The sequence below is a fragment of the Acanthopagrus latus genome, chromosome 14, assembly GCF_904848185.1.
Source record: "Acanthopagrus latus isolate v.2019 chromosome 14, fAcaLat1.1, whole genome shotgun sequence".
Classification (NCBI taxonomy): domain Eukaryota; kingdom Metazoa; phylum Chordata; class Actinopteri; order Spariformes; family Sparidae; genus Acanthopagrus; species Acanthopagrus latus.
In genome coordinates, this window is record NC_051052.1 from 1,820,490 (window position 1) to 1,839,758 (window position 19,269).

The following is a 19,269-nucleotide window of genomic DNA, read 5'->3' on the forward strand; positions in this document are numbered from 1 at the left end:
GGGTAAAACCAGTGGAACAGTCAAACAGTTTGAAGTTGTTCTCCAAAACTACATAGTGCCCCTTTAAGTTAATAATTTCCCCCCAGGTCAGTGTGGCCCGGATCGCCACTCAGACGCAACACTGATGAAGAATATCAGGGCAGCCTGTGTTTCTGTATGAGACCAGAAAAACACAATTGTTTAAAAAAAGTGAATGAGTTCATTGTGACTGTGGGTGGAGTGAATATTTTTCGCACAATTTCTTTGTCCTATTTTTTTACTTCTTTATTGTCATTTTTTCTCTTTTGTCAGTAATCTGATGTTCTGAATGAAGGTGTGTGTGTGTGTGTGTGTGTGTGTGTGTGTGTGTGTTTATTAAAAGAAATCATGTCTAGAAAAACGAATTACCGTATGAATAAATGAAGATAACGTTCGCCTACACACAGAAGCAGAGCGGCTGAAGCAGCCGTCAGTCCACGGCTGTCTTTGCGCATGTCTCTTTCTCTACACCTTTAAAAGCATCAGGAAGGAAGAAAAAGGAAGAAAGGGAGGTGACCGCACAAATACAATGATCTCAGAAACTGACAACGACAATCCGAAGGCCGAGTACCTCCGATCCGAAGCGAACTATTGCCCAGACTCCCCTGTCTCCTCTTCACCGGAATCTGGGCAGCTGAGCAGGAGGCGGGACACGCAGACCACCAGCGGCAGCATCCTTCCGGAGGAGAGCGGCAGCATCCAGCCCCTGGTCTCCTCAGCCGCGGCCGCCGCCTGCATCATGACATCGGGGGAGTTCATCCAGACCGCTCCCCTGCTGGCGCACAAGTCCAAAAGGAGCCTGCTGTACAAGGCGCTCTGCTTCCTCCTCCTTATCTTCCAAGGAGGCATTCTGGACTTCTACCTCATCATCTTCACCGACCTGTACTGGTGCTCATGGATAGCCACGGACCTGGTGGTCATCTCGGGCTGGGGGATTTTCTTCATGAAGAACGCGCGGAGCAAGAGAGAGCGGGCCTGCGGCTTCCACCAGAAGAGCTCCATCTTCGGGTGCAACCTCGGGGAGTTCACCTACGCCTACCTGGCTTGGCTCATCTATGTGATCGCCTGCACCCCGAAGGTGGTGCTCATCCTGGAGACTTCCATCCTCGACCTGATCGCGCTCAAGGTCCCGTGCGGAGTGACCGGCTTCAAGATCATCATGCTGCTGTCAGCGCCGCTGCTCTTCTGTCTCATCAACTCCATCATCGAGGATTTAAACGGGGCGACGCGGCACCACTCCCAGAGCTGCTTCATGAGCACCTGCCTGGACCTGCTGGACAGCTTCACGCTGGTGGAAATGCTGCTGAGGAGCGAGATCCCCAACCTCTACCTGAAATACACCGTCATCTCGGTGTATTTCGTGGCCCTCGCGGTGCCGGTGATCTGGCTTTACGAGCTGACGGCGTCGGAGCTGCGCTGCCGGTGGCTGTGGGCCCGCTTCTCCACGGGCCTGGTGGTCAACGGACCCCTGCTGGTGGTCAGGTGTTTCCAGGTTTACGTCTACAAAATGCCGGTGTCGGTGTTCATGTTCAAAAACATCTTCTTCTTGGCGTGTAAGTTCCTTGAGCTGGTGGAGCAGTGCGTGGCGGTGCAGGGCGTCCGGAGGCTGACCAGCGGCAGCAACCCGGCCCAGTTCTCCCACTGCGTGTCCGAGAACGACATGTGTCCACACGGATACGTCAACACCTTGGCAGTCACCCAGTCGTAGAGCCCGGGCCGGCCCGCCTGTGCTGATGGCAGGAAAGTAGAGAATATGTGCTGCGTTCCAGACACACCTGGAAATTGGAAAATCCCAATTTGAACCGAAATAAAACCTAGATACTGAGGCAGCAATGCATCAGCTTATAGACTACTGGTTCCACAAAACGGTGCAGGTTAGAGTAATACACTTTGCATAGTTAGGTCAACAGGTCAATTTACATTTGAGCCAAACACTGAATGAATCCAAGCTGGCTAAACTCAAAGAGTCAAGTCACCCAAATTGCAAAAATAGGCGACGCATTTTCTCAGGTACCTCTGTGGTGATTTAAGATGACTTCCTCCACTGTATTCTGTGGTGGCAGTGCTCCCTGGGTGAACGGTGGGTCCAGGTCCCTTTTGCATTTTAGTTTGGTTATAAATTGATTAAACCCTAATTTATTTGAGGATATGCATGTCAGCTCAAATATTACAGTAATAATACAGTATTCAGCAAGATCATAAAACGGGACCTGTTTAAGATTGGGGTGTTGTTTAGGGGCCCTGGGGCATCAAAAAATTCAATGGTAACGTTTTTGTTTTTTTTTGTTAGTTTTTTTTTATTTATTTTACTGTGGACAACCCTCAGATCACACTGATGGAAGTTTTTCTTGTAACTGCCTGTGACAAACACTTAAGGAAAAAAAGTGGATTGTCTGAAAAGAATGAATTACATCCATGAAGGCAGAAATATCTAATATATGTTTAGATAGTTAGATAGATAGATAGATAGATAGATAGATAGATAGATAGATAGATAGATAGATAGATAGATAGACAGATAGATAGATAGATAGATAGATAGATAGATAGACAGATAGATAGATTCCATCAGAAGTAAGTGATTTCAATTTGAAACAATGTGTTCTTTTATGTCGCGGGCAAAGACAAAACAGTGCACTCAGACTTCATCATTAAACACACTAATATAATGACGGCATGAACAGAGTCACTAAGAGGCTTCACACTTCTAATTTGCTAATCAGGACTAAGGGCCCCTTGCTGTCTGTGGGCCCCCTGGGCAGCTGTGTAGTAGTTTGCTTATATCAAGGGATGACTGTGATTCATTGTCAGTGCAAACTCCTTCACTGATTACCAACCATTAGTGCAACTGTACCTTAGAATTTCATATTTCTTGTTAAAACTTGCAGAAATGTTGCTCACACAGCTTTACATGAAGTTTACTAACAGGCTTAAAATAACACTATTATCTAAACAGCCTGTCAGCTCCATTTTAATTGTTATGTGCAGATTTTCAAATATGTAATATGCAATGTTATCCTACACACATATAATCAGCTATTTTAAATGCCACCACATACCATCTACAGGGACCAATTAACCTGGTCTGGAACCATGATGTAAAAGTTTGCTTTGAGCCCCTGTTGAGGATTTATTACATTTAGACGTATGTCACATCTATAAGAAAAGGCCCCCAGACTGGATACAAATGCAGGTCCCTTACCATTGAGTGGCACATCATACCAAACAGCTTCATAATGATTCAATTAATCACTAAATAATCATAATATGTACAACCTGAGAACTTCGGGCCCCTGAGGGTCTGGGCCCCTGAGACAGATGCATGCTGTAATTTAGTCATGATCAGCTGTGTTAAGCACATAACCACATTGGGCTTAGGAAGAATATAAATCATGACGCAAACCCATAATCTAGGGATTCATTATGATAGGCTAAAAACTCTTTCAAAGCACTTTGATTCTGTGTTGAAGTTTACAGTGTATGTTTCTATGCAGGCCTGATGTCAGAAAACTGCATCTCTGAAACCTCTGAGCTTTTCTGTTTGGAGTTCTCGCTTCTGAGGCTGATAACATTTTACATGAAAGGACAATGGATTTTCCAATTTTTGTACATGTCTGGAATGCATCATCTGTACCAGCCTTACAATGCTCCCTTTCCAGACCAGTCTACAGGTGCTACAGTCAAACACAACACCTGCAATAGCCTACAACAAATGGAGAAGGAACTGTAATGCAGGACCTTGTTGGCTTATATGAGTTGAGTCTGTGAGTTTCATCGCGGCACTTGAATAGAAGACAGAGAGACAGCAGCTGGACTGTGTGTGGTGTTGAAACGCAAAGTGCAATTTGAAGAATTCCTCTGATTTGAGTCACCAGGGCTCTGCTCCATCCATGTACATTAATGTTTTCTATTGATGACAGTGTTGTCTGCTGGTCTGTGCTGTGTGTCTGGTACTGGAGAGTAGAGTAGATGTGTGTGTCAGTTAATGCCTGAACAAAGGTCCAACAGTGCCATGACAAACAGGTTTTCTGCAGCCTTTTCAAACGGACCTCTGGCCAACACGAACTAATGGTGGTATCGCTGGCTGTGCTACTGTTTTACTACTTTGACTTTTCTGTCATCCTCTGGATCAAAGATCACTGGCCTCTGTTAACTTGGACATCTGTGATTTTTAAGCACAGTACTTCTCTGGATCAACTATGGGCCCAGCTCTCAGTCTATCCACAAAACTATCATTTGTTCATAGGCCTTCAGTATTTCTTCTTTGCTATAAGGTGATGATAAGTATATACAAACAAAGCAGACTCTTATAAAGTTTCTGTCATTTTGAACACTGGTTTACATTTGATTTTTAGTACTTTAGAATGTATGAAATCACATTTATCTGCAAAAATCTATTAAAAGGGAGAAAAAAATGAGGGATGATAACATTATTTCAGTGTAAGTAATCATTAATTACTGAAGCCAAATCAATTATGACGTAGGAAATCCAAGTCATATTCTTGACCTGTTAAGTCATAACGGTTACATAAAGCTGCTCTAATCATTATTTTTATGTTAACTGTGGATTAGATGGCTTTGTGTAATGTAATGTTGTGAGGAACTCAGACAGACTTATTATTCCTCTCAGCTCTAACTGGATTTCTAGTGTCTTTTGGCTCATAACTTCAAATGTATGTCTGCTGAATGTATTCACATTCACAATGACAACTCCATCAAGTCAGTTCTGCTTTTCATGTGATTTTTGTAACTGGTGACACAGATCTAACATGCTCATTGTCACTGTAGAACAAATGGTGGTTGCAGTAACTTGCACCCATTGTTGATGAAAGAGCAGCTTGGTTTGAGTTGTGTTGTAACTCTGGGCTGGACCAACAGATTCCCCCTGCCTCCAGTTGTTATGCTAAGTTAGGCTCAACAGATCTCACCAGTCTCCAGGACAACACTTAGGCAGTTGATCTTTCCTCTCAAACCATTGATTTGTTCATACCTATCATATTTTTCGACAAAACTCGTCATATCATGTTCACATTAGGTTTATGACCAGACTGTCATTGTAGCAGGTGGAGGGGATGGTGGTGATGTTTCAGGCAAGAAGGCTGTCGAACCAGTCGCCACAGTTCAAGACTGTTTCAATATTTGTAACTGAGAAACCGGGTGGATATTTTTTAAGGGGCTTGTGATGTTCTGGAAGCTGGTTGTTAGTTTGTGATAGCAATTTCTAAACGACCGCTATCTGTACTGGATGCACAGAAGTTACACCAACATTATTTGACCTTTTCATCTGACTTTTGGTAAAGACAGACAGATAAGGCTATTCCACTGAGATGAACCATTAGCAAATTAAAAGTAACATGCATGATTGTGTTCGACAGGTTGCGTTGCAAATCCAGGTTTTTTCAGAGTGTATGTGGACGTATACACACTGCTGAGTTCAGATGGAACACCTTTATCCAGCCACTGCTGGGAACAACACAGGTGATTCCAAATCCCTCTCAGTGGGATCAGAGCATCATTTACAGCAGGACATTTACTGCACCATCGCTACAGCGTTGTCTGAGTAACAGTAGGTACGGTATGTCATGACATGATCTCTCCCCTCCATGATGAGCTTCTTGATGAACTTATAGTGATGTTGTCTCTAACAAACATGACTAATCAAAGTATATTAGTTTATGTGACTGAAGATTATGTTAGGGTGTTTTGCTGTATGGTCAGTGGGGTATTTTAGTGCCTATTATTTTACTGTGAACGGAGTTCATGAGGTGAATTTAATCATAGTGAGGGTATTTGTGCAATTTGCCAGTTATGTTTGCTTCTCTGTCAGCGATCAGTGTTTGCAGGACATATGTTGTGTCTTGTGAACAGTGTAGGAAGATTGCTGAGGGATCGAGACTGATGAGGAGGAAACCCAGCAGAAAGGACCAAATCAGAGTTGTATCAAGATTCAGCCTCTTTCTAGAAATCACACAAACTTTTTGTTGTTGCTGTTGTTTCAAAGTGTACTGTAGTGTCTTACATTTTTGCTTACTTTCCACACAGTCATTTGTTTTTCATTATTTCAACACAGCACTGAGGTCGAACTTGCAAACTAAGTCTTATTTTTGCCAAAGTTTAGGTATACTTGTGTCATCTCTGTTGCCAACAACTTGGTGAAAGTTGTCCTCTGTCTTCTCATGACATTCTTTAATTGCGTATGTGTAGCTCCAACCTATGTGAGACAAGTTTCAGGTCTCTGCAGGTGACTTCCATGCTGTATTGAAACAAACTGATAGTGGTGACTGAATGGAGGAGCTTAGAAAGTGGCCAGCATTGATGCAAAGTATATTGATTGGTGTGTAAAACCAGTCACATATGCAAAAACCTAGTGTGACTCACAAATTAAATCAATTTGAAACTGACTCCCGGTCTAATTCAAAGGTACACTGTCAGAATGTTATAGCTCCCTGTGCTTGCTATTCTAAATATTAAAAATACATAGATTTGGAGATTTGGGTCCAGAAAATTATTCATGTACCTTTAACACACCAAAATGATGAACTGAAAAAATAGTGACTGTATTGGCGCCTTCTGACTGTGCCACAGATAAGGGCTGGCTAGAGTCAAACACGCAACAGTGACTGGCCAAATTTAATACAGGCCCTCCCAACAGGTTTGGCACTGGATTAAATCTAGGTTTAATCAACATTTTGAATTGGCTCTAGATAGCTTTTGAACATAAGATATTTTCATGTACAAGGTTTTGTTGCATGTTCTTGAAAGATCCTACAGCTGTTAGGAAGCTGTAAAAGTAGTTTTATGCAGTGAACTTCTTATAATGGACTCTGGTAACCATCAGATGTTTAGCTTTTGGCTGCTTCTGTATGAGGAAAAGCAGATAACAGGATGTGCTTTCCTTTTGACCAATGCAAACAAGCAGTCCCAAGTGTTGCAGTCTTGTGCAGATCATTCTGTGCATTCCAAGTTAAAGCTGAACTCAGCTGGACGTCATCTAACAAAACCTACATTTTTTATTTTTGCATTTTTGTCTCTTAATTAAGTCCACCTGAGACATCTTTCAATTAGTTTCAAACTACTTATCATGTTGCTGACATATCTGTCTGCACCTATATACTGCAGATAAGTGTCAGATCAGACTGTGAGATCATGCAGGCTGCGACTGGTGGGTCAGTTTAATTGAAGGTGTGGAGGAAAGGAAAGGACTCAAGTTCAGTCATTTTCGCTGCAGGAGATCAAGGGATTGTTTTCCTAATAATAAGACATATTAATACGTATTGTTATCGTAGGGTGGCTTGGCTAAGCTTCAGAGATAAGCGGGGAGTTAAGTAATCCACGGGGAGCTTTCAGTAGAGCCGTTCAGGCTTGAAAGAGCCAGTTGAAGCTGTTTTGGCATCTTGTTAGGATCCCTCCTTGGCGTCACCCTTGGGAGGTCTACCAGGCATGAACAACTGGGAGGAGATCCCGGGGCAGACCCAGAACTTGCTGAAGGGACTATATATATCTCATCTGGCCTGGGAACTTCTCAGAAGGGGCTGGTAAGCATTGCTGGAGAAAAGGAGGTCTGGAATACCCTTCTAAGCCTGATGCCTCCATGACCCGACCCTGGATAAGGGGAAGATGATGGATGGATGGATGGATGGATGGATGGAGTGTTTTCATTTAAAACAAGGAAACTGATGATAATTAGTCTGAAAAGACCTCAGATCTCATTCTCTTCCTCAGCAGATAGTTAGCTCAGGTGTCCTCACAAGACCTAACTGTGGAACATGGTCACATGACAGGTAATTGTATAAGGGAGAAATGGTAACCCCGTCTCCACTGATGCCTAATCAATGACCTTTGACCTCTCTCCACTGGATGCTGTGGTTTTGGTTTGTTGTTCACACACAGCTGATACTATGTTTCTGGTGTCTCTTCTCCAGGATCCCCACAGTAGTCACATGTGATACCACGTCTGTTTTTCCATGAATAAATATAATGAGAACTGAGGTATCTCCATGACAAATACTCTATCTGCTGATGTAGACAATGAGATGAGGATCTTGACATTATTTTTGACAAAATGCTTTTCACCGGGTCCACAGTGAGCTTTCACTCTCAACAATCAAATAGAACCATGAATGGAGGCATGATTCACTTACCTTTTGATTTGTTGCAAACTTCAGGGTGCTGTTGTGCTGTTGGCCCTCATGTTTTACCTTTCTGGAGGATTACAGATCGTAGAGCCGCTGCTAATCACACAATTTGACATGTTGACTACTTAAGTGGTTCTCTCAACTTTGTTTCTTATTCTGCACTGAGAACAGCTTCTGTCTGTTTATTGCTTATCATATATTGCCAAAGTATTGAAGATATCATATTTTATACTCTTTTGTATTTCCTTGTGCCAGTAATCTACTAAACCTCTGTATATGTGTCCCAGGCTGCTGGAAAAGCACGCTATCATTCTTTATTTGCACATGACGCTTATCACACAGTGGAATCAACTTTAAACTGCAGTATAGTCGGCCTTTAACCTGCATGAAGAAGCACAGCGCTTAGCCACACTGAAACTACCAAAGGCTTTCATGGACATGGATATTCTAAATGAGCTAATCATGCTACACAGATTTATTTTTTTTCTTTTTCAGCCTAAAATTAACATGCAATGAAAAACTCAATGTCTGCAATTTAAACTCTGTTCTGTCTTATATGGGTGTTCCTTTTCTGAAAACCTGTTTACAGAAGAAGAACATTGCTGTTGTTTACAGATAGGATTCTACCTGTACTGTTAAATTGTGTGGTGAATATCTGTACTGATATAATCCAGTGTATCTACTGTAGTTGTAAGACAGAATTCTGTGTGGTTGAAACCCAAAATAAATCTGAAGAACGTCCTTATGTGAAGCGATTTTTTTATGTTGTATTCAGAGGAAAGTGAATGACCCGTAAACAAAGATGAGAGGCTGTTTAACCAAGTCCTTCACAAGAGAATAATCCTTACAGGAACACAATGATAAAAATGTTATTTTCAACATACCTTTGCTCCCAGAGTACTTGTATTACATGTTGAAGCTTTAAAGGTTGAAGACAACACAAAAAATCAGCAATTTAAAACATAAACAGTAAACTTTAGATTCTGTCATCCAAAACCAGAACCAAAAAGTAATAGCTTCTTTTATTTAATTCGATTTTCAACAAAATTTGGGTGATCAGCTTCTTTTTTTATCCGCACCAAACATCAGTTACCTAAAGCCAGCTGTGGGCTCCAGACTTTGACCATTTAGTCTAGACTTTTTTTTTGGAGACAGTGCAACTTAATTTTATAGCCAGAGTGAGATGGTGCCTGGGCGATGGTGAAAAGTGACCCATGACTAGATTGGTTTAGTTCATATAAATTCTGTGTATTGACGTTTCAGCTATTTAATTCTTTCAAACGACGTAGCCAACAGTCGTGATCAAAATACACACAACTGTAAAGGAAATGTACAGTATGTGATGGCAGTCCTCGGTTCCAGTGATTTCTCAAGCTCTCATTTTTCTTTGATGGCTACTTTGTCACAAAAATATTCATGAAGTTTAAGTGCTTCAAATAAAAAGATTTTATTATAGATCTTCTGAAAATGTGACCAAATCAGTTTGCTCAAAAATATACATAAAGTAACTTAAATGATTAACTTCTTCAAGTTCTTCATAACATAGACTCTTAAATTCTTCTGCGTGATTATGACTGATAACAGCTGGTGACTTTTCTAGGCACAATTTAATAAGACTTGTTTGATACAACCTGTCTGCAACCTTTTGGGGCCATTTGGCAGTTGCTGCTTTGTCAGGTTGGCAATCCAGCCCTGTAACCTCATGCCTGAGTTCAGCTGTAGTTCTCATTACTGGACATAGTCTCTAGAGTGCCAATTAATCAGTTTTTTCTTCTTTCATCCAAGAATTCCAACTTGGCCCAATCTTAGCTAATCCAGGTGCAACATCCATTCAAACAGTATGTATTTACAGTGAATACAACACATTTGCATCTCGTTAAAAAAAACTGGCACTGCCAAATATACATTTTGTCACAGCATCTACTTCTTGTTCTTCGAAGGTATGATCATGTTGAATTTTGATCAAATAACATATTAACAATATGTAGGTTATTATATTCAACAAACATCAGCTATGTAACATATAAGCCCCACACTCCACTGTGAGTCAGAACGTCTGGTGTTTCGACTCTACGGGGGATTTCATAATCAAAGGGTGTCTGCCCATGGAGTCAAGACACTGGTGGTGGTGGCTGATGACTCAGGCTGATCAAACTGTGAAGATTGTGAATCCATGAAGACTGGGTCATGATGGGGAGGTGGAAGGCACACGCCAAACTGCAACATGAATGCACTAAAGGCAGGAGACAATCATATTTAAAAACACAGCAGCAAGATAGTGCGCTAACAGTGAAAGTGTGTTGTGTTTTGGAAAGATGTGGCTGGCTGATGTGAGAAGATGATAACAATTGACGGCCCCAGATAATGACATGCATGAGTGAGAGTGGTCCATGAGAGAACGGTATGAGAAATAATCTAAGGTCTGAGCATGTGAAAGAGTAGTCTTCATGTCTGCTAGACATGCTAGAGCTTCATTTGTTGAAGTCAGTGAAGGTTTAGTACTTATTGCTGGGACTTCAGAACATGAACATCAGTTTCCTTCAGCACCTATGTCATAATAACAGAGATTTCGCTGAAGCAGCTGCTCCTGCAGCCTTCTCAGAGCCACAAGTGGATCTTCTTTCAAAGGCGATTCCTGCTGTGAGGACATTTTGGAGATGTAGCCTTGATCAGATCCACTGCTCTGACCCTTTTCACTGGGCTCCAGAACCTCATACTCCTCCATCTCCACGGGCTGGGACTGACTGACTCCGGATGGAGTGAAATATTCACTTTGCCTGCTGGCACTTGAGGATTTTGGAGGGTTTGACTCCAGGGAATTCTGGAGGGCTGAGGTTCTCTGGTCTGAATTAGCAGAGAGCTGAATCATAGCTTGTAGGGAATCCTTCGCATTGTCCTCACAGGGAATTTGACCCAATGGTTCCTCCTTAAGGGAGAGCCAGCTCTGTCTTGCTGGTGGCAGCCTGTTCAAAACAGGCTCCACTATATGGACGGATTCTTGACTGGGTCTGTGAGGATACATCTGATCTGTCAACACTTCATCCAGCTTGGACGAGTACTGATGTTTCCACACAGGGTTTACCACTGGTGAAACTTCTGCCACTGAAAACAGCTCACACTCTGGGTTCAGTTCAGGTGTAAGGACTTGAATACTGTTGTCGTTTTTATTGATTTCTACCTCATGGATGTAGACAGGAAGCCTATCTTGGATCAGAGGTACACACTCCATGACTGGAGGGATCTGCAGCTGATCAATGAGCAGGTTGGCCTCCATTGTGATGTCCTCCTCACTGTCCACACACTCCCTGTCAAACCAATCAGGATTTTCCAACTGGTAGGCCTGGAAGGTTTCGATGGCATTCCTCAGGGCTCTGCCTGAGGGACAATTGAAATATTCATCTCCACCAATACCCTCAATGTGGTTGACCTGACCAGGCTGATACTTCTCAATGTCTAGGATGCGGAAGTAGAGCTCTTCAAAATGCTTCATCAACTTGTATTTGACACCAATGTCAAAAACTGATGGCACATCCTGATCACTGCTGATGTCATCAAAGTAAGCCACCATGTACCTGCCCAGCATGCCTGCCTGGTGCATATCTGGTAGGAAAAGGTTGAGAAAGGGAGTGAGCATGTCGTCAGTAGGGGAAAGAATGTCTTCCCTCAATGTCACACGACCTTGACCGCACATGGCCCTCCATTTTGCCTGGACGCCTCGTGAGCACAGCACCAGGATTTTGTCCAAAGGGTTTTTTAACTGTTGCCGTTGCCACTCAAGCCATCGAAGGCGACCCACCATCCCAACTGAAGTGGAGTCTAGCAAGTCCACCAGCACCTTAGTGCCACACTTGGTCTGAAGGAAGGCACAAAGTTTTAGCACTATGTCCCTGTAGAGGTGGTGGTCCTGGGAGTAGATGATCAGAACTTTGGGAGCTTGTTTAAGCTGCTGCTGCTGACATGGTTCATCACCTCCCACAGGTGCTGCAGCAACAGGTTGACCTAAGCACATAGAATTTGCCATTAGCAAAGTACAAGTAATTTCAAACCCACTGAACTCATTATGGATAGAACACAAAACATGTGACTGACCTGACTTCCTGCAGATGACACACATAATAAGTGCCATCATTACACACAAAAACACCACTCCCGGGATTACAAATGTGTACAGAGGGACGATGGGGGCATGGGTTGGACTTGCTGTGGAAATGAGATCACAGTTTATTGATAAGCAGTGCAGGTGTTTTTACAGAATCAAATGGTACCCATTGCTAAACCTGAACTTTGATTCAGCGTCCATGTTGCTAGACAATATGGTTACATTTAGTGTGATTTGGTCTATGCTTAACCCGAGATGGATGTCAGTTGGAGTCCAAATGTGGCTTACTATATGTTACATGGCAACATAAAATGACTCTTGATAACTTGATTAAACTGTTGCATGTGCATATTGCACAAACTATACAAGTACTTGAAGTTGATATTATGTAAATGTAAATTATGTAAAAACAATTACAATTACAACTTTGATAATCACTGCAAAAATCACATGCCATGGGGTCGTGTTTGTTAAACAATCTACTTATTTGAGATTATTTCAAACTTGGATATCAGAATTCCTTAACTTTCTTAAAGTTTTCATGACCTTAGAAGCCAGTGAAGTTTAGATGAGCAGTTCTCGAGAAAGCTGAGAGCAGCTATATCAGAGGCCAAGCAATAGACCTGTTCCCAAGAGGCACATTTTGAATGGGCCATGATCTAGCACTTTAAAAAGCCCTGTATTTTAGGGAACTCTTTAAAACCTTTAAATGCAATTAAAGGGAAAAAAATGCCAATGTTGGTAAATGTTGTATTAAAGATCTGGCTGTCTGTATTTAGTCATGTCTTCCATAATTGCTTGTGTTTACTCTATTTGATTTGTTTTTTCTGTTTGGTCGTGTTGTCTCATTATATAGCAAATATTTACAATGACCCTCAGGGTCAAATGTAAAATTTCAGAAAATGCAACATTTGAGATAACACAGATACAATGACAATGCCATTGTGTTTGTGAAATGCTGTTGTATTTTGACCATCGGGCCCACAAGAGTTTTTTTGTTTGTTTCAAAAATATTTGTTGGAATTGGTGAAGATGTTTCTTGTTTTGGTATGCTTTGTTTATTGCATGTGCTTTGTCTAGCAAAAATTGTGACCTCGAGTCGCCATCTACATAAACATTTCCTTACTCTGGCGTTGCACTGTAATCACCAGATACAAGTCATTGTCCTTGTTAGCCATAATATTGATGCTTCGGATCTGCCAACATACCTCCACAAATGTTTAGAGTTCTCTTTTGACGAGCACAATCGTGGCCACACTGTGGGAAAATAGGTTTGATCTGCAGTGAAGAATAAAGTCATGTTAACTTTAAGGGCAGATATGATCATAGATGATATAAACAATCTTAGTCATGAACTAACATAACCCAGCAGAATAGATTTGAGTAGAATTACCTCGGCATCAAACTGGCAGCAGGATTTCGGCCATTTATCAAGGCTGAAAGTTACATTCAGGGTCGTCTGATTGGCCTGGAGAGGAGAGTTTATTTTGCATGCATATTTCTAGATGAGGCACTTACCGAGACATGTACCTATTCCAAAGACATCTTCTGAGTTTTTGTACATTTGAATAAGAACTGCTGTCTGTTTAAAAAAAATCTCAAAAAAGTAATTGGGATTAATGTCAGATTATAAGGAGGGAATCACTTGGAGACATGTTGATAAAAAATGCCTGCAACACAATTGTTTTCCTGTTACAGAAATGCACCTGGTGTGTGTGCTTCTGCTGGAACTTGCTTTGCATTTTACCTTTAATTTGACACTTGGTTTGGTTTACCAAGGGAAGACTTAAATACAGTAATCCTCTAATGAGAACCACCATGTCATGTGTTTCATTAAGGGTGTGATAATAGACTGTTCAGCTAACACATTATAACTGCTGACAGGTGACGTGAATTACACTGATCATCCCCTTATATAGTATATATATATAGTATAATAGTATAACGAGAAGCTTTTTTTCCAACAATTGGCAGAAGAGCCACTGCGCAGAGAAACAGGGCACAGTTTCCTGCACTTAAGTCAAAAGAGAAACTGGGGTAAAAACTAGGTTTTTAGTACAAAACAGAGGATGTTGTGATGAGCACATACAGTCATGTTTAGGACCAAATTGCTGAAAAAGATAAATGCATTCATCTTCTATGTGAGTAGGTACAATATTTCTTCATAAATACAAGCATTTGGAATCTGCAGCATGGTGTCACCTTACCTTATATGTACGGTCCACATGTTGGTTTCTGGCGCAGCTGACAATAACTATATACTCTTCACAGAGTCTGTCAGGACTGAAGCTCACAACCAGGGACGATCTGCTGCTGACAGCCAGACTAATGTTAGACTGCCACAGACTTCCTACAGCACAGCAACAAACCAACATGTTATAAATGGTTTATATGATTCACTCACTCTTATTGGACGAAGAATAACAAGGACACACCTCGTTCTATGCAGAACTGGGTCCTCTTCATTGTGTGATTTCGACAATCTGGGAAACAGAATTTCAGTAAAGTCACAAGGACTCAAAGACTCAAATTCTCCCTAGTTTAGTTTACTTCACCTAAAAAAACATTGTTTTGAGTGGAGAGAAATGGCTGAATTGAAGTGAATGAATCATCTCATTAAATAGGCAAATAAGATGGTTAAGCTGTAATGAGAAAGAATACACTAAACACAAATAGAGAAATACATTTAAAGAAATAGAAATTAACTCCAACAGTGCAGTTTCATTTACTCAATCAAAAACAACTCTTCAACTTACCAGGAACACTAACAGACATGCTGACATCATACCAGCTGTGGCCCAACTCTGGTTTGGGAATGTTAAAAACAGAGACCTTGTACATCTGACCGGGGTCCACCACTACCATGTTAGCTGAGAATGACCACTGCAAATACAAAATAATATTGTCAGAGAGTCAAACTTGATTTGACTGTTTTGACTGATTAGAAACTGTTGCTACAAACAGCGTTGCAAAGCTTCACGTGAAGCTATACAACCGTTGTCCAAATCAGGTTTTCCTCTCTAAACCAGATCTACTGCATTTAATATTGCACATTTCATGCACATTCCGTTAAACAACAATAATCCAGGTTGGGGGAAATATGCCTGGGAACTGAATAGGTCTGAATTGAGAAGCAGCAGCCTGCATCTGCTTTTTTTCATTGGTTTCTTCCAGTGTAATTACGTAAACTGTTTTATTCTGTAATTAAGTTCCATCTCTTATCAACACCTGCCTGCCCATGTTGAGACATTTTTTGAGTTTCCAGTGTAGAGGCACTTCAGCTGATCCTCTGGGGTTTAGTTTCTCTTTAAGCAACACATCGTGGTGACATTGTGGACCTATCTGATATCTGTGTGGGACCAACCTTAACTTAGGTATCTTGCATAAGGGTATCAATGAAAATAACATATTAGCAGCAGGCTGGTGTGTGCACATGCTATGTGACAGTCTATCGGCAAGGTAGCAGTTACAACATGATATGGAAATTCATTAATCTGGGGACTGTTTTAATAAGAAGTAATATGGAATTAATAATGAAGCACTGACACAGCAGTCTGAAAAGAGCCCGACTGATGCATTCTCAACATGGTAAAAGTATGCTAATGCATAATAGCTGTGACACACATGGCTGTGAGTCAGTACAACAAAAATTCTGACACTAAAAAGCTGGAATCATGGTACAGCTGTATGATAAAATGAAAATAATTATACCAGATCGACATATTCAGAGAAACAAAGAAAAAAGCTTTGAGTAATCTCATCTGTAAAACAATGTCACTATGAAAGCATTATCTAAATATCTCAGCTGTTGTGAGCCACTCACCTTTTCCCCTGATGGACTTCTCATTGGGAGTTTTTCTTTGAAAGAATATCGAACACACAGGTTCTGGTTGGTGGATATTACCAGAACATGTAACTCAGTGGCAGTCAGGTAACCAATGCTGCCTGAGGGGAAACATGACAAAGGTCACTTCCTGTCTCACTGCTCTTTCCTGTCTTCACTTCATCATACCAGGCCTTAACAAAAGTTATTATCTGATATTTACAAATGATTTCAGTTTTCCTTGTCTACCACTCCTTCCTGCATGCCTACATACCTTCATCCTGTATATTTTTATGTAATACTTAAGACAGCATTTGTTTGCTTAAAACATCAGACTGACTCACCCTCATCCTTTATCTTCCAGTTAGCGACTAGTACAGGATGCAGGTTTCCTGTCTCATCTCGCATCGTGTCCACAGACACCAGCAGCGCCTCTGGACCGCTGGGAGTGTACTCATTCCTGTCACGCCATTTAACGTCCAAACAGTTACCTACACACACACACACCCGCACAGATTGTGACATCACATCCAAATTTTCTTTGCACATTCTGTCAATCACATCTTTACAACAATTAATTCTTAAGTACTTCAAGAAAGCACAATATTTCAGAAAATGTAGTTTTTATTTCCATTGTTCCATTGTGCTGTGAGTAGCTGGGCGTGGCTGACATCTTACTCTCATCTGCAGCACATTGACAGTCACCTCATGTGTACGCCAGATGATTACACCAGTTCTAGTGGTACTTGGTTGCAGCTCTAGAGAATCTCTAATTGAGAATTTATTTGTGTTACTTGTTGTTTTTCCTTGTATTAACACGTGGCAGCCCTTCTGCTTATATTGTGTTATTGTTTAACAAAAAATAGTGATAACAGAATACATCTGTATGCATATTAGTTTTTAACAGTGCAACTCTTTTTTCCTGACAAGTAACCTATGTATGTGAAATCAATAGTTAGATAGACCACAGACGCTTCGATAACAAGCTGCCAAAGGACAGCAGCAGAGTCACAGACTGCACAGGTTTTGCTGTCAGAGCACGAAGTTAAAGCACCTGTTTGGAAATAGATTAGATTCAGATTAGATGATAATGAGGGAAAAGCAGTTGTTACCTCACTGAGAAGTTGGAGCTGTGCAGCCTGTTGCTTCAACCAACAGCGCCTTCTTGTTCAATGCTCCCACAAACTGAATAAAACTACTCCCAGACAGATTCACTGTCTACAAATGCTGAAAATGACTGCGGTTTTGCTCTTTGAATACATGAAAAATAGTCTGCTTCAAAATAAAAGTCAACTTGCATTTTTTTTCTTTCTTTCTTTCTTTTTTTTTTTTTAAATTAGGGGCTCTATAATGCCCCCTGCAATATTTCACTGCACCTACTACCTGCACATACATGGACGAAAATTGGTATATATATCTATCAAGACCACACGAACAAAAAACACTGTTCAGCACCATTTTTCACTTATTCAAGATGTCACTGTTGTGTTGTGGGTCACATGTATCCTGGGCCTGTTCATTGCTGCTTGCAGCTTTAATAACAATTGTATTTTATTTCAACTGCATATGCAGGTGTAGTTAAAATTAGTGTGAAACAGCTAAAAAAACAACTTAATAAAAAATCATTTTGCAGGCAAAATTACTTAATATTCTTAACATCGTGTCATGGCTCGGATGAAGGGTGTGGGCAGTTTGAAACACCTGTTTTAGAACCTCAATCTGTAATCTGTGAGAGTTAGGAACTCCACTTTCTTAGCAACAAGTTAATGACAATAGTAGTAATTAGGAAGAGTAAAAATCACTCACTGATGTTGACTGTACACATCAAACCCTGTGGCAGGAGAAAAGGAACAGATTAGGAATGAGCATTGTAGCATTATCAGTTTGACAAATATAATGGCCATGATGAATTGCTGTTTAATCACAACACAAAAGAGACAAGAATTCGCCAGCATACTGTCTATGAACTGTATGTTCAGTGGTTGTCTGGTGTTGTTGATGTGTTGTGCTTGTGATGTTCTTGTCGTTGGTTTCAGTGTTACTCAACAGCCATTTCAGCATATCAAAATGGCTGCTTGTTTGGGGGATATTCAGTGGTGCGTGCGTGCGTTTGAAACCATCAGTGGAACCCCCCCCCACACACACACTGTATAATATCTTCCAGTAGAATGTACATTTCTTGTATTTTTGGCTCTGTTTGTGTTGGTCTTATATATAGTTTTAATTTTTCCGCATATTTCTGAACTTTGAATTGGCGCAGCTTGTATTTCTGACTCTGAAATATGTGTATGATCTCTGGCTGATACAGAAACTGTCTCCTTATATTAACTGAAAATTAAAACTCATTATAAGAAGTTTTTTTTCTTTCTTTACAACAAGACACTGGCAGTAAGTCGTCCCATGGTGGCAGCAGTGGGCTGCAGCACCTTTTTTGTAGTCTTTGTTTTGATAAAGAAAATTGTAATTCAAATTCACAGTATTAGGACAGCAGGCTGTACAGTCAGCTGATAGGATGAAAAGGGTTATTAAATTTATATATAATGCACTGTCTGTTACCCTGTATTTGCTATAACAACATATCTACTTAAGTTTGAAAAAAATGAAATAAATAAAAACAGAATAAAGTACATTTATATATATATATATAATAAAGTAATATATTTGACTAATATCTAGTGATAGTCTAGTGACCAAGAATTGAGACTTGAACTGTTCGGCAACAGAAACTATGAATCTCAAATAGGTCAAGTACGTCTACTACTATCACATAACCTTTACGTAAAAGATAACCTTTTCTTTTACTGCAGTGTTGGACAAACCCCTCTACACTTTCAGACAGAAACTGACAGCTGATATCACTGTGCGACATGTCTCCAGGTAGTCCGGTGGAGCCAGCTTACCTGTTGAGAGCAGTGGAGAGGCGGCCATGATAAGATCCTAACCGCGGACGACAGCGACACACACACCAACAACCACACTGGTCGCTGAAGAATCATTTTTAAGGAGGTAAACAGTCACACCAGCAGTCCAAGTCGAGAGGGAATCCGCGACTTGCTGTCAGAAAACATTTCAGACAGCGACCGACAGTGAGGACACACTGAGAGCGAGGCTGAAGCTGGCGAGGAGTCATGAAAAACTTCCTGCTCTGTATGGAAATGAGCTGAGCGGTTTACTGTAAATTACCTTTTGCTGCG

At 41.0% G+C, this 19,269-nt stretch overlaps 2 protein-coding genes across 2 annotated transcripts; one reads left to right on the forward strand and one right to left on the reverse strand.

Annotated features, from left to right (window-relative positions):
• The first annotated feature begins 360 nt into the window (after positions 1-360).
• On the forward strand, positions 361-9,018 carry tmem121b (transmembrane protein 121B). The gene has a single exon (XM_037122537.1). It carries the CDS (start codon positions 548-550, stop codon positions 1,724-1,726), a length of 1,179 nt encoding a protein of 392 aa, XP_036978432.1. The 5' UTR covers positions 361-547; the 3' UTR covers positions 1,727-9,018.
• Positions 9,019-9,575: 557 nt separating this feature from the next.
• On the reverse strand, positions 9,576-19,210 carry il17ra1a (interleukin 17 receptor A1a). Its single transcript, XM_037122529.1, has 11 exons — positions 18,976-19,210; positions 17,882-17,906; positions 16,420-16,566; positions 16,076-16,197; positions 15,009-15,135; positions 14,688-14,735; positions 14,460-14,602; positions 13,646-13,720; positions 13,461-13,530; positions 12,243-12,353; positions 9,576-12,152 (listed from the first exon to the last, which is right to left on the reverse strand). Exons 1-11 carry the CDS (start codon positions 19,069-19,071, stop codon positions 10,684-10,686), a joined length of 2,433 nt encoding a protein of 810 aa, XP_036978424.1. The 5' UTR covers positions 19,072-19,210; the 3' UTR covers positions 9,576-10,683.
• Between the last annotated feature and the right edge of the window lie 59 nt (positions 19,211-19,269).